The sequence below is a fragment of the Perca fluviatilis genome, chromosome 14 (assembly GCF_010015445.1).
Source record: "Perca fluviatilis chromosome 14, GENO_Pfluv_1.0, whole genome shotgun sequence".
Taxonomy (NCBI): domain Eukaryota; kingdom Metazoa; phylum Chordata; class Actinopteri; order Perciformes; family Percidae; genus Perca; species Perca fluviatilis.
Genome location: NC_053125.1, coordinates 16222041 through 16243143, shown reverse-complemented (window position 1 = coordinate 16243143; position 21103 = coordinate 16222041). Strand labels below are relative to the sequence as shown.

Genomic DNA, 21103 nt, shown 5'->3' with positions numbered 1-21103 from the left:
CCAACAATGTTTTAGAGCCAAAGCCTTCAAGGTTTTCAAAGACATCTGTCCTGTTACATTAAAACAAAATCATCGTAGTTACAAGCAAGGAAATGCTCTGTGTAGATTTTTGACGCATAATAATGCAATTTTGTGTGTTTTTAATGCCAACTTTTAGTATCCAGAGGTGATCATCTGGTCAATAAGAGTCTGATGCTGGATCTAGGACGGTTCATGTCAAAAGTCTGTCCATCATTTCCTTCCTCTCCATACTGCTGTATACATTGGAGAAGGTCAGAGGGGAGGGAACATAATCTCCTTGAAGATCTACTTAGATGACGGGGGGCGACCCCTGAAATGGACAGGACATGTGAGATACTTCGCCACGTTAATAGAGGATCTTCTTACAGCCTCTGAACCTTTATATCCCAAAGTAAAACATGCAGTGAATGATACCAATATATTTAGTTTTTCCGAAGATGCTTCTGTGCTTAAAGCTTGGACGATACAACAGTTCGACAAGATCAAAGACATAAACACAATGTGGGTATAACCACTGTGATCGTTTATTTGTTGACCTCGTCCCTGGGAAAATGTATATACAAGACAAATCTGAATATGATGTAAATTTCTAAAAGCTCGGATGATTACTGTTATCCAGTATCGTGCAATGATGATATTGTATTGGCTTTTACCCATACTTTTAGTATTTGTAGAAGGTTTTTGCATGTGTGTACAACAGTGTCAATGGCATACATCCCCATTGTTGTGGGAGATCAGTAATATATAAACTATATGGTAGGGGGCCTAACACTGATCCTTGGGGTACACCCATTGTCTTCAGTTAATATTTCCGGTGCTCTGAGTTGAAAATGTAGGACCTTCCTTTAGATTATTAATATTCTTCCATATTAATTAACTGTTTTGCATGATTCATTATATTGAGATAAAAACCAGATTTAGCTAATCTCAGTTCTAAACACAGTTTTATTAGACCATGGTAGATTATTTTAACTCCTGGACCTTCACAATAAATGTTTCGCTTTCAGAGTTATTCTACTTGTAAATGTGCCACAAACATATTTCAAAACATCACTTTAGGTACCAAAAGATGCATTAAAGGTTTTTTTATGGTTGGTCTTTGCTTCATTATTTTGAGAAATAACTGTAAAGTGTGGATGCAAATAACTATTATTTTTTTATATATTGCATTTTCATGTTCACATTTGATCACTGAACCAAAGCACAATACCGTATTGTTGCACTTCAAATATTTAAAGAACAGCTAATCCATCAAATAGACGCCCACGTATTGTGAAATCTGCTCTCATTTTGTCATGGTGGCTTAATGTTGACTTTTATAATTACACCTCCATTGGTATTTTGTTTATTATGATTTGAGTCTCTTAGCACACTCTTAGCTGCAGGGTGCAAACTTTGGCAGCACAAGGCACCTGTCAAGGACCACCTGAGGTGTTTTATTAAGCAGTTAAACATTTTATTATATCATTTTTAGCTTTGTTTTCTGTTATCAATTTAAGTCATTTAAATCATTCCTTAAATGGTACCAATTTAGTTCCACTGCCACCTCAGCTCTCTGAAATCTCTTGTGTCTGTGTTCATGCTGCCAAAGTGCAATACTGAAGCATAAACGTGCTATTTCACCCCTCAATTTTCTTTATTGCACTTGTCCTGCATCCAAGGATAGCATTTCTAAACTGCACTGTAACTACTAGACACACACTCAAACACACACATATGAACAAAGCACACCTGGGGAAACATTCCTCGAGGGAAGTCATCAATCAGTTTTATGGCTTTCTATGGGAAAGTTTCCTCCCCTCCAATCAAGCGTCTTCCCTCCTACCACCCTCCTCCTCGATTCTCTTTCTTATATTTCCATCTGTATCAGTTTTGGTTCACATCTGAGAACGATCCCCTCCAGCCAATTAACTTCAACCATTTTTTCTTATTCCACTGAGGGATAATTGGAGCAAACTGGAGAGTGAGATCTTTGCCTGGACGATACGAGATAAGACTATTACAACTGGCTTTCCTCTACGTCCTCAATTTTCCCGCCAGTGGTAATAAACCAGAAGGTGGGAGATCTCCACAAGGTACAAAAAATGTCTCTACCAAGCCATGAAATGTTGAATTCCGTCTTAAAATTCTAATTTTCTTTTAAAAATCAGATCAACACTCTTGAGGGTAGACAAGAGTGTTGATCTGAAAACAACTACAACTACATTGGTTTGTAAGATTTTCAGATTATTATTTTTTTTACATCAAATACCGTAAAATAGTTTATTTTCAGATCAATTTTGATACTCAGTGTGCCATCATCTAACATGTATGTGTTGCCAGCGGTGGAATAAGTTTTCAATCATACTTAAAGGCCCTGAAAAATCTATTTCTTCAATTACCGTAACGTCTTATCATGAGCAACGGCATCCTTTAGGAGCACAAGATTTTCTGCCAAAGTAAGAGTAACAGTTTTATTCCAACTGTGTTTCTACTTTTGTATTCATATTTACCTTGACTGATTTTACGTGGGTGGGGCTTTGTTGGAACAAGTTGATGTCACATACCTAAATTCACCAATCAGGATTCAGCAACATTTGAATAGGAATGTGATTACAGTTGTTACCACAGTCCTGATTAAGTAGTTGTTCTGCTAATAAATTATACATAAAGACTTTTTTTCTCCAAACTTGAACTTTTATTGTTGCTCTTTTAGTCAAATATTTTAATTTGAGAAATACTTATTATTTAAAAAATACATTTTCATGGGCTTTAAATAAAAGCAGAAACAATGCTCAAAATGTATATATTATATATGTGCTATATTAGTATCAAAACAGACGTATTCAGCATGCAATTATTATTATTATTATTATGTTTATTAATATTATTACTACTAATAATAATGCATACACGAAAGCAGCAGTTTAATATTGTAGTTGATTATTTCAAGTGCTGTATTGAAAATATTACATAAAAGTACAGATTAGCAGTAAAAATAATATCAAAAATAAAATCAGTCAATGCAGAAAAATGGCCCCTGTAATGCTTTATTAATATTGTTATAATTATTACATTTCTTTATAAGCGGATCATGTTTTGTATGTTAAATCATAACAAAGTTAGTTAGTAGTAAAAAGTGCAACATTTTTCTCTAGGGAAATAAAAGTTTAAGTATAAAGTAGCCTAAAATGGTTGACACTCAAGTAAGATACAAATGTGTATTTAGTTGTGGTGCTTGAATAAATACTTAGGTACTTTGTAAAAAGTCAACAGAGTTGCACAATATAATCTAATTCGTTGATTCATGCATTAGACTTTTGGAAAAATAAGATTGTCAAAAATGAGGGCGAGTCAGGATGACATAGCCTACAGTTAGAAGACACTTAGACGATCCAAAGAACACGTTATCCAAAACATTTTAACCTTAAAGATGACGTTATATATTAAGTGTTTCAGCCTATTAGACTCAGTTTAAAAGTCAATAACCTCCTTGTTTGAGTTTGATAGGCTATATTTTGCCATGTGAGTTTGGCAGAGATGAGCTGTCTGTGTGAAGCAGGATGGGACTCCTGGAGGTGGGAGCCCTTGGCTCACTTCAGTTACTATATAGAGAGACGCAGCTCCCAGCTGATCCCGTTAATGTATCTCCCCCACTCCCTCCCTCCCTCCCTCCCCCTCCTCCAGTGCCCGGTGTGTTGCCCCCTCTCGGTGCGGTTGCCTCCTGCTCTGCTCCTCTGCCGACCAACGCGCCGGAGCTGGATGTCCGGACACTTGCTGCTGCGCTTCTCTTAATGAACCGGAGAAGTGAGGAGAAGGAGAACACTGGGACGCACATGGTAAGCACCGATTTATTTCAAAAAGAGCATTGGCTCCGGACTTTGGATGCTTGAGGGGTTTGTGGAGTTTTATCTGACGGTGAAGTCGCGCGTAAAGAGATGAAATGAACGGCAAGTGTGAGCTCGTATTTTTTGTCACTGGGGGCAAAGAAAAGGCAGACATTCACATACATATAATTATATGCAAAATGTACCTTTGAAAAGGAACATTTATCACTGCGTTGTGTTTTATTGTCTAAATAAATTACCAAACGGACAAAGTAGCCCGTTATTTTTTCTGGCATCGCTGCTCAACTTTTCCCATAGAAATTCAGCCGATATGCGTGCATCAGCCTTTTTTACTATATGCATATATTTTTTTGAAACATAAATATTTAGATATGTACATGCATTCTACTTTATTTGACTGGTTTTACCACATCCACATATTAGTCTACAGGCCAAATGGATATATTTGCTATGTTTAATAAACTGTTTCCATACAACTCATGTAAGCATAAATCCAAAGTTTAAAAACTAGGACTGCATTTCCTTATAACTCCTTCATTTTAATTCAATCTCTTTACACAAATTGTTACTGCATGTTGCAGCTGGGACGATCCTACCACTATTATGATATAACTTTATGCATTTTAAGCATGTTTGGTAGATTTGTGCCATTGTGTTGCGGATTGAATAAAACATAAAACATGACCACATAAAATATGAACATAAACACGGCAAGATCGCGATTTTGTTGTAGTTGGACTGGATTTAAATTTGAAAAAAGTCCTTAATGCAAAACACATACAAGACTAATTATCAAGATTCTTTTTTTATAAACCATCTGAATTAAGTCGTTAGATCGAACTGTGATAGCCTAACACTGTAAATATTATTGTTCCTCTCTGTGAGATAAAGCTAATTGACTGCAGCCAATTTCTGCTAACAAGTGCAATTAGCTGTGCCGAATGGAGGCAATTAGGCTCCGGGCTTCACTGTTAGCTCTTGCCAAAGTAATCAGCCTAAATATGATAAACATTTATGTTTAATGAACCATGGGCAAGTGAATCATTATTCTCGGGTCTATTAAATGCAACTCCCGCAAACTGCGTGAGACTGCGGGCTGTTTTTCTTGTTTAAGGTCCGTCTGTAGTTGATTAGTTTCCTTAAAATCCATTTGTAGCACATGTATTCCAAGAGAAAATATATCGTGTTTGCTTTAATAGACATATAATTGCTCCTTTTAGTTGAGGGCATGTGCCTACATTTCTAAGTCATGCCGTTTTACAGTCGGGGCCTTAGGTGTGGGCGGTGGTTATATTATTTAAGATTTCTTTTAAAACACGTTTTCCTTTTTATAATCATTCAAATTAGCCAAGACAAAATCATGGCTGTTTTTATTTGTTATTCGTGCTCATAAAGGGTGCAGATCCTGGAGTATTTCGTGTTTCTTTTCCACTTTATTAACCCCCTGTATGACATTTTGGGGATTTAATTGACACACAATTACAGCCAGAGGCCTTACTGTACTTTTATTTCCATCATGCCCGAGGTTGTGTTTGGCGTGACTGCAACATGAAATCACAATGATTTCATTTCCATCTGTTTTTCAACATCAACATGTGAAGCTGGAGCTGCTGGAGACTGTCTTGTATGAGGCTGTAAAGGGGATTGACAGGAAACTTTTAAATATCAAGTGGGTAACGTCTGTTTTTTTATTCAAAAATGAAGAAAAAAGGGCTTTGGGTCAATGCAGAGGCAGAGGCGCCCTTGTGTGTGTGTGTGTGTGTGTGTGTGTGTGTGTGTGTGTGTGTGTGTGTGTGTGTGTGTGTGTGTGTGTGTGTGTGTGTGTGTGTGTGTGTGAATGAAGGTGCAGTTGGCCTCTAGGGGCCCCCGAACAGGCACCAGATTGGCAGTTTGTTGGAGGTGCAAACGTGAAGGACAGAGGCCTTTAGCTAAAGATACAAGCAGTGATAATCCATTTTGTGCTGTCTGTTTCTTTCACCTCCCGGGCTGCCCCACTAAAATTAGATTATTACACCTAAAACAGAACTCGTGGAATCTGCTCCGTGTGGAATAACACACAGATGGGCTTCAACTGTGCAGGCAGGAATGCAGTTTGAGAATACAGACCGCATACGTAGCCTTTCTCTTCTCACCCGAAAGCCAAGTGTTGTATTTCTGACCGGCTGAGGACAATTGCAAATTAACAAAGGTGTCAGTTTGGTAACATGCACCAACAGGTGCCTTGGTTCAGCTTCAAACATGTCAGCTATAAGAGAGAGCGCTTATATAATTGATCATATTTATTTAAAGGCTCTGTGTCTTAAAGCAGAGAATGTCGAACCCTGGGAAACATTCCCAAGTGACTATTGGCCTGATATAAAACTGTATGACAACTGTATAAACCCCTGTTTAGTCTTTTGAAACTCATCACTAAGTAGCAACGCGATTTTAAATTGAACATATTTCCCTCCGTCTTTCTGGCCAGTGCTGCTCGCCCATGACGAGGAATGTTAAAACGTGTGAGACAGGCCAAATCCAGCTCATCTGCTTACCACAACAGCTCCAGACCCAGACAGGCCCACAGCTCCATAGTGTGAACAGGCCAAAGAGAGTTAACAGGTAGCAAGAGAGAATACCACACGCAGCAGAGGTTCCTACGCTTCATTTTCAGAACTTACAGTCCAAATGTCCTGCTAAACCACAATGAATGAAGTGAATCAAGCTCTAAAAGCGTACATTTATTGGTCGAAACACTGATAAATTCCCACGTTTCTACTCCTTGAGGATCATATTTTACTCTCACTTTCTCATGTTCCTTGCCCTTTCATCTTAGAACAGCCATTAAGACGACAACAGAAGATATGCATTACATAAATACATAAAATATAGACATGGACAAGCAATTGTCAAAAAACGAATGGACTTGAGAGGTAGGAGACCACGGGGCTATACTGTAGCTATACAAACTCATACATTGAAAGATCTCCTGCATGCTTCCTCTTGTGTCTTCTCTGATCTCAGATTATTGTTCCCAATGGAATCACATTTCCCTCTGACAACCCTACTGACTCTGAGAGGGTGAATGCTTATGCAAACAAGTATTTTGTATTTTATATTTGAAATTAATCTAGATCACGTTTTTAAGGTCTGATTTCAATTTGACATTTTTGCGTTTATCAGTGTCAAAAAAAGCCACAGTAAATCAAATTTGATTCAAAGTTATAAGACAATAAAACATGTAAACTTCCAACAAGGGGGCGATTTAAAAAAAAAAGAAAAGAAGAAGCAATAAATATGCACAAAGCCTCGTTATTTAAGCTTCTAATCCATAAATGAATGTTTGTTTCTCTTCTTGACATTTCATCAGACTAATTTCAGCATAATAAAGAATAGAAGTAAAATGGCATTAGGAAATAGGGACTGAAGAGCACGAACATGAGCGTCACTTTCCTCACTCTCCTCTGTTCGACTATGCTGTAAACATGCCCCCAGGTTGTCAGCAAGTATTTTTCCAGCCCACTGCCGGCCAAGCATAGCTGCTTCTAAAGATCACCCGCTGGAGATGTTGATCTCATCTTACCAATATTTGGCTGTATAAGCTTTTTGAAAGGCAGAGATTGCTGCCAAGTTACTTCAAAACTTAATGTTTTCAAAATGGGACCATATTTGTATTCTTTAAGGGTTATTTTTGTAAGTTAGATCTCAACTTGCTGTTTATTACGGAGAAGTAAAAGGGGGGTGATGGCCTCTTTCAAACACGTGCTATTTTTAGTGCATTGACAAAAAGAATTGGTGGGAAATAGTTACGATTGCACTTTCTCCTTATCAATCGGCACTTTACAACATGTTCTTCCGACACCCAGGCTGTGTGAATTTATGAAAAGCAGCAGAGAAAAAACGCTGAAACCATATCCGTTGGGTTACGGTGGCGATGCCAGACAGATGATCTGGTTTCGGAAGAGAGAGTCTGGATTTGGCCTAGAGGGGCGCATTAAAAACCTCAGGGGCCTCTCTCGGATGAGCATCCATTTATCAAAGTGGTTGTAATGGGCCGATGTTTAATTAGTCATGTAATGTGACAAAGACAAGAGCAAGTGCATGTCATGGGAATGTTAAACAACCGCCCCCTTTCTCCTCTAGCCGTGTGTGTTTCACTCGTTACAACCCGCCTACGCTCACTCGTCATTCCTCATTGGGAGCGAATTCTTCCACCACTTGCCTGAATCCTCTAATAACCTTTACCCTGCTCATAATCCCTCTGACATCGTCTTCCCTTCTTATACAGCCAGAGCACTGACACCGAATGAAACCAGAGACCTAATTCATCATCCGATCAACTTATCCTCAAGTCCTGCTTTTTATCAGGGCGTTCAGGTTCCCGTGGGGCATGTCTCGACACGTCAGGAATGACCAGCCGACGCATTCTGGACCCCAGGAATGCGGCTCGGTGGCACCAGGGTCACAGTTAGACCACTCATCACTGCGCTGTTTGCTTGTAGCGTTTCCTGTAGCAACACCACAAAATCAGAATCGCCCGTTAACGCCTGATGTTGGCATTTGTCCTCAACCAGGTTTGGTCGATCCACTTTCTAGCAGGTCTCTGCTTTTGGAAGGTCGGGAGCGGAGCAGTTTGTCCGAGGCAGCCGAGTGAGTGCCAGGGCCTCCTCGCAGGCCCCTCAGAGCTGTGTGGTCCCTGAGGGAGGCCTCTTATTTCGGTCGTTGGCTAATTGAGCGGGATGACGAGGCCGGAGAGGCTCTCAGCCCCGTCTTCTCCTACGGGTTTGGTTTATGCAGCCCTGCTGACTTTGCTGTCAGTGTCAAACGCTTGTTAGGACATCATTAATCTTGCAGCAGTTAAGAATATTCCCAGAACAGAATGAAGGGGGCAGGTGATAGATGGACAGGGACAAGGAAGGGTAGAGGGAAAGTTGTTTGAAAATGTGGAAGTATTGTGGTTATTGATGAGAAAATGACAGTCCTCTTAAGAAGATAAGAAACAAGAATGACCTAAAAGTAAAAGTGGCAAGTGTTGAACTTTCTTAGCAAGAAACTAATAAAAAAAAAGGGCCCGTTGGGAATGTGCTTCTGGGCTTCATGTGAGCGGTAAAAACAATAAATCACTGCTTCCATACAAAGCTCACGCATTGTTCGTTTTGTCCACATGCCAAAATTAACGCTCTCGGGTATCAAATCTTGACAGAGGAATAAATTACACTCATCAGCAGTTGTAAGAGACGGGAAGGGATTTGTTCATGCAGTGGACGTACACAAGTCTGTGGTTGTCTTTACCACGGAAGTTTCCATGCAGGGGCTCAAGCCGAACACACATAAATCATTTCCTACCATCCTCAAGACTAATCTCCTAACTCCTCTCCTTCCCTCCTCTCATTTTATTCTGTCTCTTTTCTCATCCCCTCTTTTTCTGCTCGATAACACTTCACACCGCTCATGCTCAGGCCCCTGACTCGCCTGCAGCACTGACCGACGGTAAAGTGATTTGAAAAGGAGAGCCATAAACGTGATGGATGTGGTCCAGCTCCGGGTTTAGCCCCAGCTGTCGGGCATGTTTTTTGTCATTTCAGACAGACCCACTGGGTGTGCGCCTTCTTCACCCGCACTCATCCACTCCTCTCGGGGTTGAGGGGAGTTTTAAGACAAATATGTTCGTAAAGGCTGTCAAGGCCATGGGTTCAAACCAGTGGCTGACACTACTGTGAAGATCAGGGATTACATTTTTACGGGATGAGATCTTTACTGGTATCTACTGAAAGCCAATAAGATGCCGTTTAAGTGATGCAGTGAGCTGGTATTGTGTGTTTTCAATAAAGGCACAGGTGGCCTATCTTATATTTCCTTCTTTGGCTTCAAATGCAACTCATATAAATCAATCAGTTTGTGTGCTTTTTTTCATTTTATGATCTAGCTCCAATGGTTTTCTCTTAAAAATCTTTTTTTCTTCCACAGGCTCGATGACATGATGTTCCTGCGCTTTTCCCTTCCCCCGTCCACCTCTCTTTTCCCTGTTTTCCTTCTACTCCTCTTTTTCCTTCCTCCATCCCTCGTCTCCTCTTCCCTTTCCCACACCCCGTTGAGCTGGACATCGCCTCATGACCCCTGCTACTACCTGGACGGCCGCCCGCGACACTGCCTGTCGGAGTTTATTAACGCGGCCTATGGCATCCCAGCCAATGCTAGCCCCTCCCTACAAGGGCCTGATTATGACAGCAACATCACCACCTTGACGGACCTGCACAACCCTCACAACCTCACATGCTGGATGGCTCACAAAGGTCCTGACGCCGGAGAATGGGTCCTCACGCTAGCTCTGGGCCGCCGCTTTGAGATCACCTACATAAGTTTGCAGTTTTGCCAACAGGGGGAGCCATCGGACCCAATCTCCATCTCCATTCTCAAGTCGATGGACTTTGGGCGCACCTGGAGGCCGATGCAGCACTACTCCAGCGACTGCCAAGGAAACTTTGGGTTGCCCTCCCAGACGGTGGCCCAGACAAGGCACCAAGAGACAGAGCCCCTGTGCTCAGACCCTCGCCCCCTACAAAAGCAGAGAGGCGGCATGGTGTTGGCCTTCTCCACCCTGGACGGTCGACCATCCTCTCCTGATTTTGACCACAGCCACACCCTCCAGGACTGGGTGACGGCCACGGACATCCGTGTGGTCTTCCACCAGGTGTCCATAGAGGCCAAGGTAGGCAACTCGGACAAGAAAGAGGAAGCACGATGGCGGGATGGTGCAGAAGGGACTGGGCTTCTGAGGTGGAGATCAGGCTCCAAGGGGCACACTGGAGATCAGGTGGACAAGTTAAACACAGATAATACACTGGCTTTTTTTGAGACTGAGACAAAAAACTCAGAGATAAGGGGGAAGAACAAAGGGGAGAAAGTGGACAAACATAGAAGGAAGGGTCATTATAAAGGGTCAGGACAAGACGAAGATGGACACAATGTGACTAGCAAAGAAAGGGGGGATAGTTTTAGCACGGACACACTCGCTTCCCCAAAGAAAGGCGGGAAAGCCAGAGGGCGGGGCCGCAAGAAGGAAAACAATCATTGGCTTCCTTGCCCCAATGGAGGTTGTAATTGGACAGTTGAGGGACGGAGCAGGAACAACAAGGGGCGGGAACTGAGGAAGAGGAGAAACAATAATCTCAATACAAAACAAAGCTACAGGAATCTGCAGGTGGCCCCACCCTCTGCTGTCCGAGCTCCTCTGGCCCTCTCGGACCTGCAAGTTGGCGGCAGGTGTAAATGTAACGGACACGCTTCCAGGTGTCGCCGTGATGACACAGGCCAGGCAGTGTGCATATGTGAGCATCACACGGCCGGGCCAGACTGTGATGTGTGTGAGGATTTCTACTGCGACAGACCGTGGCATCGAGCTACACCCACGCACCCAAACCCCTGTGTTGGTGAGTCCTGCATCCTATTGCTGAATTCAATTATGGGGGAAATGTGTTCAAATAGTATCAAAAAAAAGATTCCATATTTGCCATATATTTCGTTAGACCCCCCCTGAGTGACAAACACCCATGTCTTTCTAAGACGCTGGCTTTCTGCCCCGACCCTCATGGTTCAAGTCTGGCCAGAGGCTTCTGTTGCATGTCAAATCCCCATCTCTCTCTCCCTTTATTTCCTCCTGTCATCTTTCTGCTGTCGACTCTCTAATGAAAGCACAAAATGCCCAAAAAATACAGGATGAAAAAAAGAAAGAATAAAAAGACATCAGCTCCAAAGATGGGACAGTGTTGGTGCATCTTCATTACTAACCAATGATGCCACCACATAAGCATTTCTCTTGTTTTTCCCAACCCCTGAACCTGAACGTTAACCCAATCCAAAACACTGTATGGGATCTCTTGTGATTTCCTTCATTGGTAGGCTATTTACTTTTTCTCTCCCTTGTCAAGCTTGTGAGTGTAACGGCCACTCAAACAAGTGCCGCTTCAGCATGGAGGTGTTTCAGCAGTCGGGCCGGCGGAGCGGAGGTGTGTGTCAGAAGTGTCGCCACCACACGGCCGGACGCCACTGCCAGTACTGCCAGAACGGATACACCCGGGACAACAGCAAGCCGCAGAACCACCGCAAGGCCTGCCAACGTTAGTCACGTGTGTGTGTGTGTGTGTGTGTGTGTGGTTAAGGGGAAGGAGGATGTGTATTCTTGTTTGTGTATTTGTGCATATGCATAAGTGAATAACTCAAATAACTAACTGCATTCCTGGACGATGAAAAGCAAGTCATAGTGTGAGAGACGGTGTTTATGTCTGACTGTCTGAGAGCATGTGTGTCTGCGTGTGTTTACATGCCCACTCTGTCTCTGTCCGAGCGTACAGAAGTGTTTATGGGGTGGTTACATTGTGAGAGCGACAGCTATTCGTGTTAGCGATACGCACACAAAAACACTTACAAACCCCACAGAGCTGCCACCTGTATCCCCCATCGTTACCACTGACTGGCATCTGCCGTGACCCCTGACCTTTGACTAGTCACATGTCCTAAGTGACTGTGACACTCTGGCATGCTTATGTGAAAGCTTGACCACGGGCCTAATATATCCAAAGTTAATGGGTTCTCTTTGAGCTTGACACACCTGCAGGGATGAAAAATATGAGCTATGATTAAATATCCCCATATCTTATCACTTTTCAGGCATGAAACAATAGCAAACTGCAAATTCATATCCTCAACCACACAGCCATACATCTCAGCTTTAATTTATTGATGCTATATTTCACCGAGTTACCCTTCAGAGCTCAATTACTCATTTTGTCCAGTCAGGTTGTTTGGACTCATTGTGAGGATTTGTGTAAATATTCCTAGAGGGGGAACAGAGCTGCTGAAGTGTGGCTTCCTCTCTCTATCTGTCTTCTCTCACCGGGTCTTATCCCGTAATAGTAGTGGGAAATAAAAAGCTTTGCAATATAAACTGCGGCAAATCCCGGCGGTAATCATTATAAAGCATCGCATCAGCCAACATTAAGGGACCTGAATCAGAAAATAATTTAATTTAGATACAGGATTGGTATCCATCTTTGTGGGCTAAAAGCACCTAGCGATAATGATGGAAATAACTCCAGGACCATATTGTTTAATCCCTGAGAACGTTTGACAAATATACTATAACCAAACCACCCCCACCATCGTGTTGAAAGCTCTTTGGAGGAATTTGTCTTTGTTTACCCAACAAGACAGCCCAAAAAATAGCCTTTATGGTGTTAGTAGAGGTCTTGCTCAAGGACATTCCCTCAGGACGGATGCTGTCAAGCAGGATTAAACCTGGGTCCCGTCACTGATGGATGGGCTTCTTAATCCTTTTGTCCTTTGTGTAGTAGTCACAGACTTTGACACAAGTTTGTACAGTATATCGTAATAGAACATGCTTTCTTGTTGTTACAACCTGATGCAGTCTATTTACAAAGCCAGGGCAACTCAACCAAATCCGCTTACTTGTTTCCATTCTTATTTCATTTCATACAAATGAAACATATTCGCATGAGGAAGCTCCCCAGTGCAACCACTCTTGGCCACTGAAAACCTTCACTGGGCATCTGAACCAACCACAAGACTACCATGACTGTTATGTGAAGGGGGTCGATCGTAGTGATGAACCCACAGAGAATGATCACCAAACTCCCCTGAGATCTATGGAGTGTCTTTAAGCTCATTGTTTTGGTTATACGGCCCGCAGCTTTACGTGTTGGTTCACTCTCATCAGTGTCAATTTCAGCAGGCTGCTGTTTTCAGAATAAACCACTGTACGCTATCTGCCCAGCACCAAACAGCAGACAGGTCAAGTTAGTGATTAGCTAGTCTATATCCATGACCTTCCACTTCCGGGATTACCCCGTTGCCACTGGAAATTCCGCCGTATGTCCTTTTTTTTCGACCGGATTTCCGTTGCCTAACGCTTCCTTTGTGTTGGAATTCTAAACTCCGGTGGATTCATGAGGACTATGGTTAACTGCTCCTCAGATCTCTGCAGGGTAAATCTAGACAGCTAGCGAGACGCTAGCTGTCTAGATTGCTGCTGTTGAATCTGAGTTTTCTGTTGCAAGACTAAAACAACCTCTGAAAGTAGGCTACACGTTTCACCAAAACAAGTTCCTTCCAGAGGCTATTTTCCAGTGGCACCGGGGATCCGTGCAGCGCTTAGCCAGAGCACATTTTTCTTCCATCCCGGAATGCTGTGTGGACTAGCCAGACCCTCCTCCGCAGTGTTGTGGAGGAAGGTCTGGCAAAGCGAGACTAGTTATTAGCTAATGAACACAGTGGACCTAAAGAGACAGATATTTCCCTAAAGAGCGAGAGGAGGAGAACAAAACAGAGCTCCAAGGAAGGTGGATATTGGATATACAGGTGATGGACAGAGACACAACTTCAAATAAATGCTAATATTTACTGATGTGAAAGTACACCTCTGTTTGGCATGTCTAACATGTCCACATTAACTCTAAGGTGATAATATTTCTGTTGGATCTTCAGTTTGTTTGGATGCGCCCAAGTTGCCAAAAATACATTGATGCTTTAACCTCCAGGCTACAAAACAAATCCATATCACTTCTCTAATCTTCTTCTCTTTTTTCAGCGTGTCAGTGCCATCCTTTGGGAGCAGTGGGTCGCTGGTGTAACCAGACATCAGGTCAGTGCCTGTGTCGAGAAGGGGTGACCGGCCTCAGGTGTAACCGCTGTGCCCCGGGTTACAAACAGGGCAAGTCCCCTCTGCGGCCCTGCATACGTAAGTCCGGTATTAATGTTTATTCAGAATCAGAGTCAGTTATGTACCATTAAATGGAGATCTATGTCAGTGTAACACCCCCACCCCCACCATCACTTCAAGGCCGATGAAGTGGTGAGGCACCCGAAATTTTCTAAAAAGGGATTTTTAAGAAGCAAACAGGAAGCTGGATACGTGCAAAAAATGTGGTGTTTAACATACTAGCACAGGGCACAAACTGAACCCCAAGAAATACAAAAACTAATTTAAATTAAAGCAAAATAAAAACAACCAAAACAGCAAGCTGCCAAGTCCTTTCCCCTCTCTCCCCTTCTCCTGAAGTTTTTTAACTCAGCCGCCACTAACTGGAATCTACCACATGCACAGGTGATTATAGGATGAGTTAACCTGAGAAAGCAACATTAACACTTTGTTTCTGAAAATACCATTACAATTAGATAGATCAGTTACTGCTGACTGCTGAATTGCTATTTATACATATGTGCACCCACAACACTAGGCACCCCAAGTATTATAAAAATGGCATTCACTGCAGAACTATCTTACCTATTGTTCTACACCTTAGGAGTGCCCAGCCCCTCAGGACCCAATCAGGCAAACCTGCATACCCTCTCCTTGATTAAGCTGGTGAGCAGCTGATCTACCCCCCACATCACAGGCAGAAACATAGCAAAATACTATGAACCCATAAACCAAACAGGCCTATGTCAAATAATAAAGTAGCAAATGAACTACAACATGATACTGAAATTAAGGATTAAGCAGATACAAAACGTTGTTAATTTTGGGAACAGAGGCTAGTGAAAAGGAAGAAATGCAGCATTTCCACAGTCAGAAAAATGACAGCTTTGAAACTAGTTATTTGTTCAAACATTTAAAACAACCCATTAACAAGGTTATTGGTGTTCAAATAATGGAAGTTGTCTCTGAGAACCAAAGGCAGAAGTAGCATTATGATTTAGTGCTGGAAAAAAATTTGGACAGGAGGTCCCCCCCCCCCCCATGCTGGTTTCTCTTGAAAATGACTGCAGTCTTTCCCTAACCTTGTTCAAGTCGTTTCAGTTGCCGTTGCCTAATCTTATAACCAAACCTTTGCTTTGAAGGGAGCAGAAAACATATCATCATAGGAATCTCAGATCAGATGTCCGAGGACTTGTTTAATATGGATTGTGAGTCTTAACTTATTAAATGCAAAATGTTCTCTCTGCATTCAATGCATGCCACCCTGCTCAAATAAATCACAGACTTTTATTAGTTTGTTGTCAGTCACGACAAAGTGAATTTTCTCCTTCAACCTCATTTGCTTGCGGCCTTAATAGATTAAACCTCCTATCAAGCTCGCTAAACCTTTATCAAGTAGTAGCTCAATATAAAAGGGGCCGCTGCTGTCCAGACTAATTTGGCCCAATCTCCCAGCATGTCCCCTTTTCATCATCCCTAGAGAGGGTTTCCATAGCAGCGTTAACATGAGCTGACTGCTACAGAGAAACCTAATCTCCAGCTGATGTGGGATCAGCGTCAGATCAATTGGATTGTTGCTACTCATATCTCTGTGCCTGGCCAGCACCGAACCTTAGCCATGAGCGCTAATCCACGTGCACTTCCCCGGCAAACCGCACGAGTGCTGACAACTACACAGGCACTGACGCTGTGTACTGTAAGCCCCAATCAGGTGACATAGGGAGCCAGCAGCGACGAGGTTCACACCTGTTGTGCAGCTCAAAATGCCCCCCATCACAGGGCCCAGACTCGTAACTCTTCCAGTGAAAGGACTGAGTGAAAGAAAACCTTGTTTGTTTTTACTGCCAGACCATCTCAGGCTATGTATAGCATCTCTTACCCCCTACTACCACCTCTAACTCTAACACCCCGCCTCTCATCAGACAGACCAAAAGGCATGCAGCAGCCAGGCTAAACTTAAAGTTAGCTCCCACTGAACCTTTGTATCCACACCTTGAACAGCACAGGAAGTATGCGTCTCTGCTGTCCCCCCTTACAATGGCAAAACGCATTATTTGTTGGACAGACACCTAGCAAACTTTTTTTTTTAATTCCTATTAAATAATCAAAATTAAGTTTGTTTTGTTAAACAAAGAAAAAGAAAACTAAATGTACACATTTTCTTGGTACAGCATACTGCATTTTCTCTTAAAGTGCTCATATTATACTTTTGGGCTTTTTCCCTTTCCTTTATTGTGTTATATATCTTTTTTTGTACATGTAATAAGTTTACAAAGTGAAAAAGCCCAAAGTCCACCCCAAAGGGACTTACCATCTCCAACAGAAAACGCTGTTCACAAACTGCTCCAAACAGCTCGATTGTAGTCCAGCCTTGACTTCCGTGACAAACGTGCGTCACTTTTGGCATTTTTCCATTACATGCTACCTGCTCGACTCGCCTCGACTCTACTCGCCTTTTTTGGTTTTCCATTATGAAAAAAAAGTCCCTGGTACCAAAGTCCCAAAAGGTGACGTGAAAACCTGCAGACTACTGATTGGTCGGAGAGAATAGTCACTAATCACTGTGTCATCATTGCTAGCGACAGACGGGGGTGTCCTGAGCCCCCGTCTGAGCAAAAAATTGTTTAGCCAGCGGTGTTTTTTTTTGCTGCCTCCAGCTTCTTTTGAAACAAAATTTGTCTTCTGGCTGTGGCAACAACAACACACCTTCGACGTTCTGTGTGTGTGTCGCGTTAGGTCACGGCAGTTTCCTGTAGCGTTCTTCAGGCATGAGTCAGTACTAAATCTGCAATGGAAAAAGGAGGACAGGGCAACGCGACCAAGTCGAGTCGAGCCGAGCCAAGTAGAGCTGCTACTAGCAGTGGGTAAGCGCCATTAGTAACACACGTTATAATGCTCACCTAGCTGCTAGCGTGGCACACCCTCATACTCTGCTTCTGACTGGCTAGTAGTCTATGTAAACCTATTCTGGTACAACCTCTAAATACAATTATGAACCTGAAAATGAGCATAATATGAGCACTTTTAGATCCTCCAAAGTCAGAGTGCATTTTAGGTATTAGATAGGTGATGGTCACATGTGTATTCATGTTGTTTTGTATACTTATTCTTCACTCAGATATTTAATGGTTTAATTTCCCGTTTATATACAATATATTCGTGAAGGTAAAGTTTGTGTTCAGCCACTTGTGTTTGAAGAATTGGCTTATTTTATTAAAAGAAAAAATCCTCGCAGCCAGATATCCAAAAACTTATTTAAAAAAATGTCAAACGACACCCAGCACTGCTCACTCAGGTATACTGCATTTACCTAACTTTGACCCCCTCACATATACTGTACATACAAACACACGGCACCTTTCTGTCTTTTAAAAGTGGGGGTGTAGGGTGTCACTGTCCCAGTTGTGTCAGAGAGGACAGGACATAGACGGGGGGAACTTGGTAAGATATGGCAGCACTGTCACACACACTTTTACAAGAGGTCTGGGTAATGTAATGTAATGTACAGGCCAGTTACACACAGTCACAGACACACAGTCAACTTTATTACACTCTATTTAATGTTTGAGACAAAACCATACAAGAAGTGATGGTTTGACCTTATAAATTACCGAAAGTAAAGTTTGTATCTGTGCGTGTGTGTTCAAGTGAGCAGCAGATAGTGTTTCTAGGCCATAAAAGGACCACACACACCCCAATGCCCCAAGCATAGCACACAAACCACACACTCGGTCTGTAACAACCTGACAGATCATGCGGGTATGCTGAAGCTTCTCTGTGTATCTGTTCCTGTCACCTGTCTGAAGCTGTGTTTATGTTTGCAGGAATTCAAGAGGTCGCTCCAACCCCAGTGTATCAACCTCAGTACAGCATAGGTGAGGAGATCTACAGGCTGAAATTGCACAGTTGTAATTTATTCTGGATTTGTATTGTTCATTTTAGTCAAACTTTGGGTTCATCCACTCCTATGCTTGTATCTGCAATGTATCTCTTTTTATCGTTTTATAAATCACCTGGTAACAATTAGTTTGAAAAGTCGCTATAATAAAATGTGCATTCGTAATAAATCAGATGTGTTGGAAGGCTCAGCAAATTCCACTTAAAAGGAAATAATGCCTTTGCCATAATAATAATTCACGCTCTAAACTATCATTTTAACCCTGTTGATGCCACATCATGTCCAACATACCAACGTATCATCCATCTCGTGCTCTAACTCTTCATGCAGTAGCTAACCACTCCCTCCTAGTGGCGGCTTGAGGAATGTCCCACCTGCTGCAGTTGAGGTCATCTGTTAGTCACAGGATACTGTGATGACAAATAGAAGCAGCCATATTGTAATTAGGGGAAAAGACGTGCTGATATGCTTGCTATGAAATGATACCCTCTCATTTGATGCATTCCCCCTCCCTCTGTCTCTTTCTCTCCCCTTTGATAGCGGAGGAGTGTGTTTCATACTGCCAGCCTTCTCAGGTTAAAGTCAGGATGAACTTGGAGACTTATTGTCTCAAGGACTTTGGTTAGTGTCATGTTTTTTTATTTATTTATTTATTACCTTGTCAAAAAAGAAAAATGATGTTCTCAAACTTTTCATTTTTTCCCCCCTCTGAAACAAAATTGAAATAAAAATCTAACCTACTGTAAATCTGATGAATGAAACCAAATACGTGACACTAAAATATACTTTTTTTATGATAATAATAGAAAAATGTAATTTCAAAAATATTATGTATATTGCATCTCTGTCTTTCTCAGTGTTGAAGGTGCAGGTAAGAGGGATGGAGCGTTCAGGTCCCTGGTGGCAGTTCTCCATCTTAGTCCAAACCGTCTTCCGCACGGCGTCCAACTCACGCATCCGCAGGGGCTCCCAGTCCCTCTGGGTCCCCGACCGCGACCTTGGCTGCGGCTGCCCCACCCTCCACGTGGGCCGGACCTTCCTCCTGATTGGTGCAGAGGAGGGGGAGCGGGGCTGGGGCCCAGAGGAGAGGCGGCTGGTGGCGGACCGCTCCACTCTGGCCCTCCAGTGGCGGGAACACTGGAGCCCCAAACTGAGGGGCTTCCGGGGCCAGGACAAGAGGGGCCGCTGCCCACCGAAATCCCCCAACAACCATCAGCACCCACCTCACAGAAAGCCCCAGTCTGGGTACATCCCCCCTCACCTGCTAACTGAGAAACACACCGAGCCTCACAGTGTGGACACACACTCTGTGAAAGTGGAGGACACTCCAACGTCAGTGGTGCCACACACACACTCTCACACAGACGCAGAGGTTAAAGCCACAGAGGCGACCCCCTCGCCAACTACACCCGAACCGGTGTGTTCTTCTCAAAGTTCTGGTTGAGAAACAGAAACCACAAAGAGACCAAGGAGAAGAAAAGTGCTCTTTTTTTAAAAAAAATAGTTTTTTCCTGAAGGTTTCAGGACAAACAGGCGTGACTTTGCTTCCTCAGCATGGAGAAACTCCAACACTCACAAAAAAAGCATACACACCCTTTTATGTAATATTTAAATGATTATATAAAGATGTAAAGAAACACACACGTTTCCTCATGTAAAGTAGCTGTTCGTATGTGGGTTTTTTTCGGAGGGTAAAGGTCAACTTTCTGCAGCAAAACTCACAGATGATGAAAAAATATATAAAAATTCCACCAACAAAATTGGTGCTATGAAATATTAGTTGTAGAAATTTCGAAAATTTAAGTCGGACTAAACTTTGAATGAAATGCCATGCAGTATTTTTGTCTTATAAAGACTTTTTTTTTAAATAGTTTGAATCATATTTATTCTTGAAACACTGCAAACAAGGGTAAACTGAATTAAAAAAAACAACAACATAAGATACAGAATGTGCACCAAGTCTTATTTAGACATTGATTGTCGCACATTGTTTCTTTTTTTAAATAAATAAAAATAAAGGAGAGTGGCCATGTTGTTGTTTTTTATTTGTTTATTTATTAACTGTTTTGCCACAAATACAATAGAATAAAATAAAATAATATTAAATGTATTAAATTGTACAAATGTCCAAATGAAATAGCTTCAAAACTGACAAAACGGAACCAATTTATTTACAATTTAATTTGAGTGATCAATTTAAATTTTAAACTCTGGATATTTTGCCGGTAATTTGTAAACTAATATCGGAGTCAAATTCATAAAAAAAATATGTATTATGTCCACAACTCAAATTATTTTCTTATACGGTTTTGCCTTTTTCTGTTTTTGCCCTCTTCACATGTTTTCAGTAGTTGGGATAAAATATAATAATAATAATAATATAGTAATTAAGCTCCAGTTCACTGACTCAAACATGCATGCCACCACACACGCACACACACACACACACACACACACACACACACACACACACACACACACACACACACACACACACCTTGCATTCACACTGTACATTATTTGGGGAAATTGACACTATCTACAATCTGCTCCTTCATTGGACAGCTGACACAGAGACAAAACTAACCTCAGCCTCATTTTCTAACCATATAGGAATCCTCAGATAGACTATTAGGAGCCAAGATATGGATCTAAAAAGCATCGGTC

General features: G+C 42.1%; 1 protein-coding gene across 2 annotated transcripts; it reads left to right on the top strand.

Annotated features, from left to right (window-relative positions):
* Positions 1 to 1944: 1944 nt before the first annotated feature.
* Positions 1945 to 20460, top strand: ntn5 (netrin 5). Of its 2 annotated transcripts, none has more exons than XM_039821321.1 (8): positions 1945 to 2096; positions 3688 to 3839; positions 9792 to 11254; positions 11753 to 11941; positions 14428 to 14481; positions 18363 to 18413; positions 18977 to 19057; positions 19294 to 20460. In XM_039821321.1, exons 3-8 carry the CDS (start codon positions 9802 to 9804, stop codon positions 19878 to 19880), a joined length of 2415 nt encoding a protein of 804 aa, XP_039677255.1. In that variant the 5' UTR covers positions 1945 to 2096; positions 3688 to 3839; positions 9792 to 9801; the 3' UTR covers positions 19881 to 20460. The 2 variants fall into 2 exon arrangements, with proteins under 2 accessions (XP_039677255.1, XP_039677254.1); XM_039821320.1 differs by having other exon boundaries at positions 14428 to 14577.
* Positions 20461 to 21103: the final 643 nt, after the last annotated feature.

What these genes read in the sequence shown, in the direction of transcription:
- ntn5 (XM_039821320.1), top strand. Translation starts at nt 9,802, where the DNA reads ATGATGTTCCTGCGCTTTTCCCTTCCCCCGTCCACCTCTCTTTTCCCT. An exon ending in CCACCGCAAGGCCTGCCAAC is followed by an intron (nt 11,942 to 14,427) that starts GTTAGTCACGTG and finishes CTCTTTTTTCAG; the next exon opens with CGTGTCAGTGCCATCCTTTG. An exon ending in TTATTGTCTCAAGGACTTTG is followed by an intron (nt 19,058 to 19,293) that starts GTTAGTGTCATG and finishes TGTCTTTCTCAG; the next exon opens with TGTTGAAGGTGCAGGTAAGA.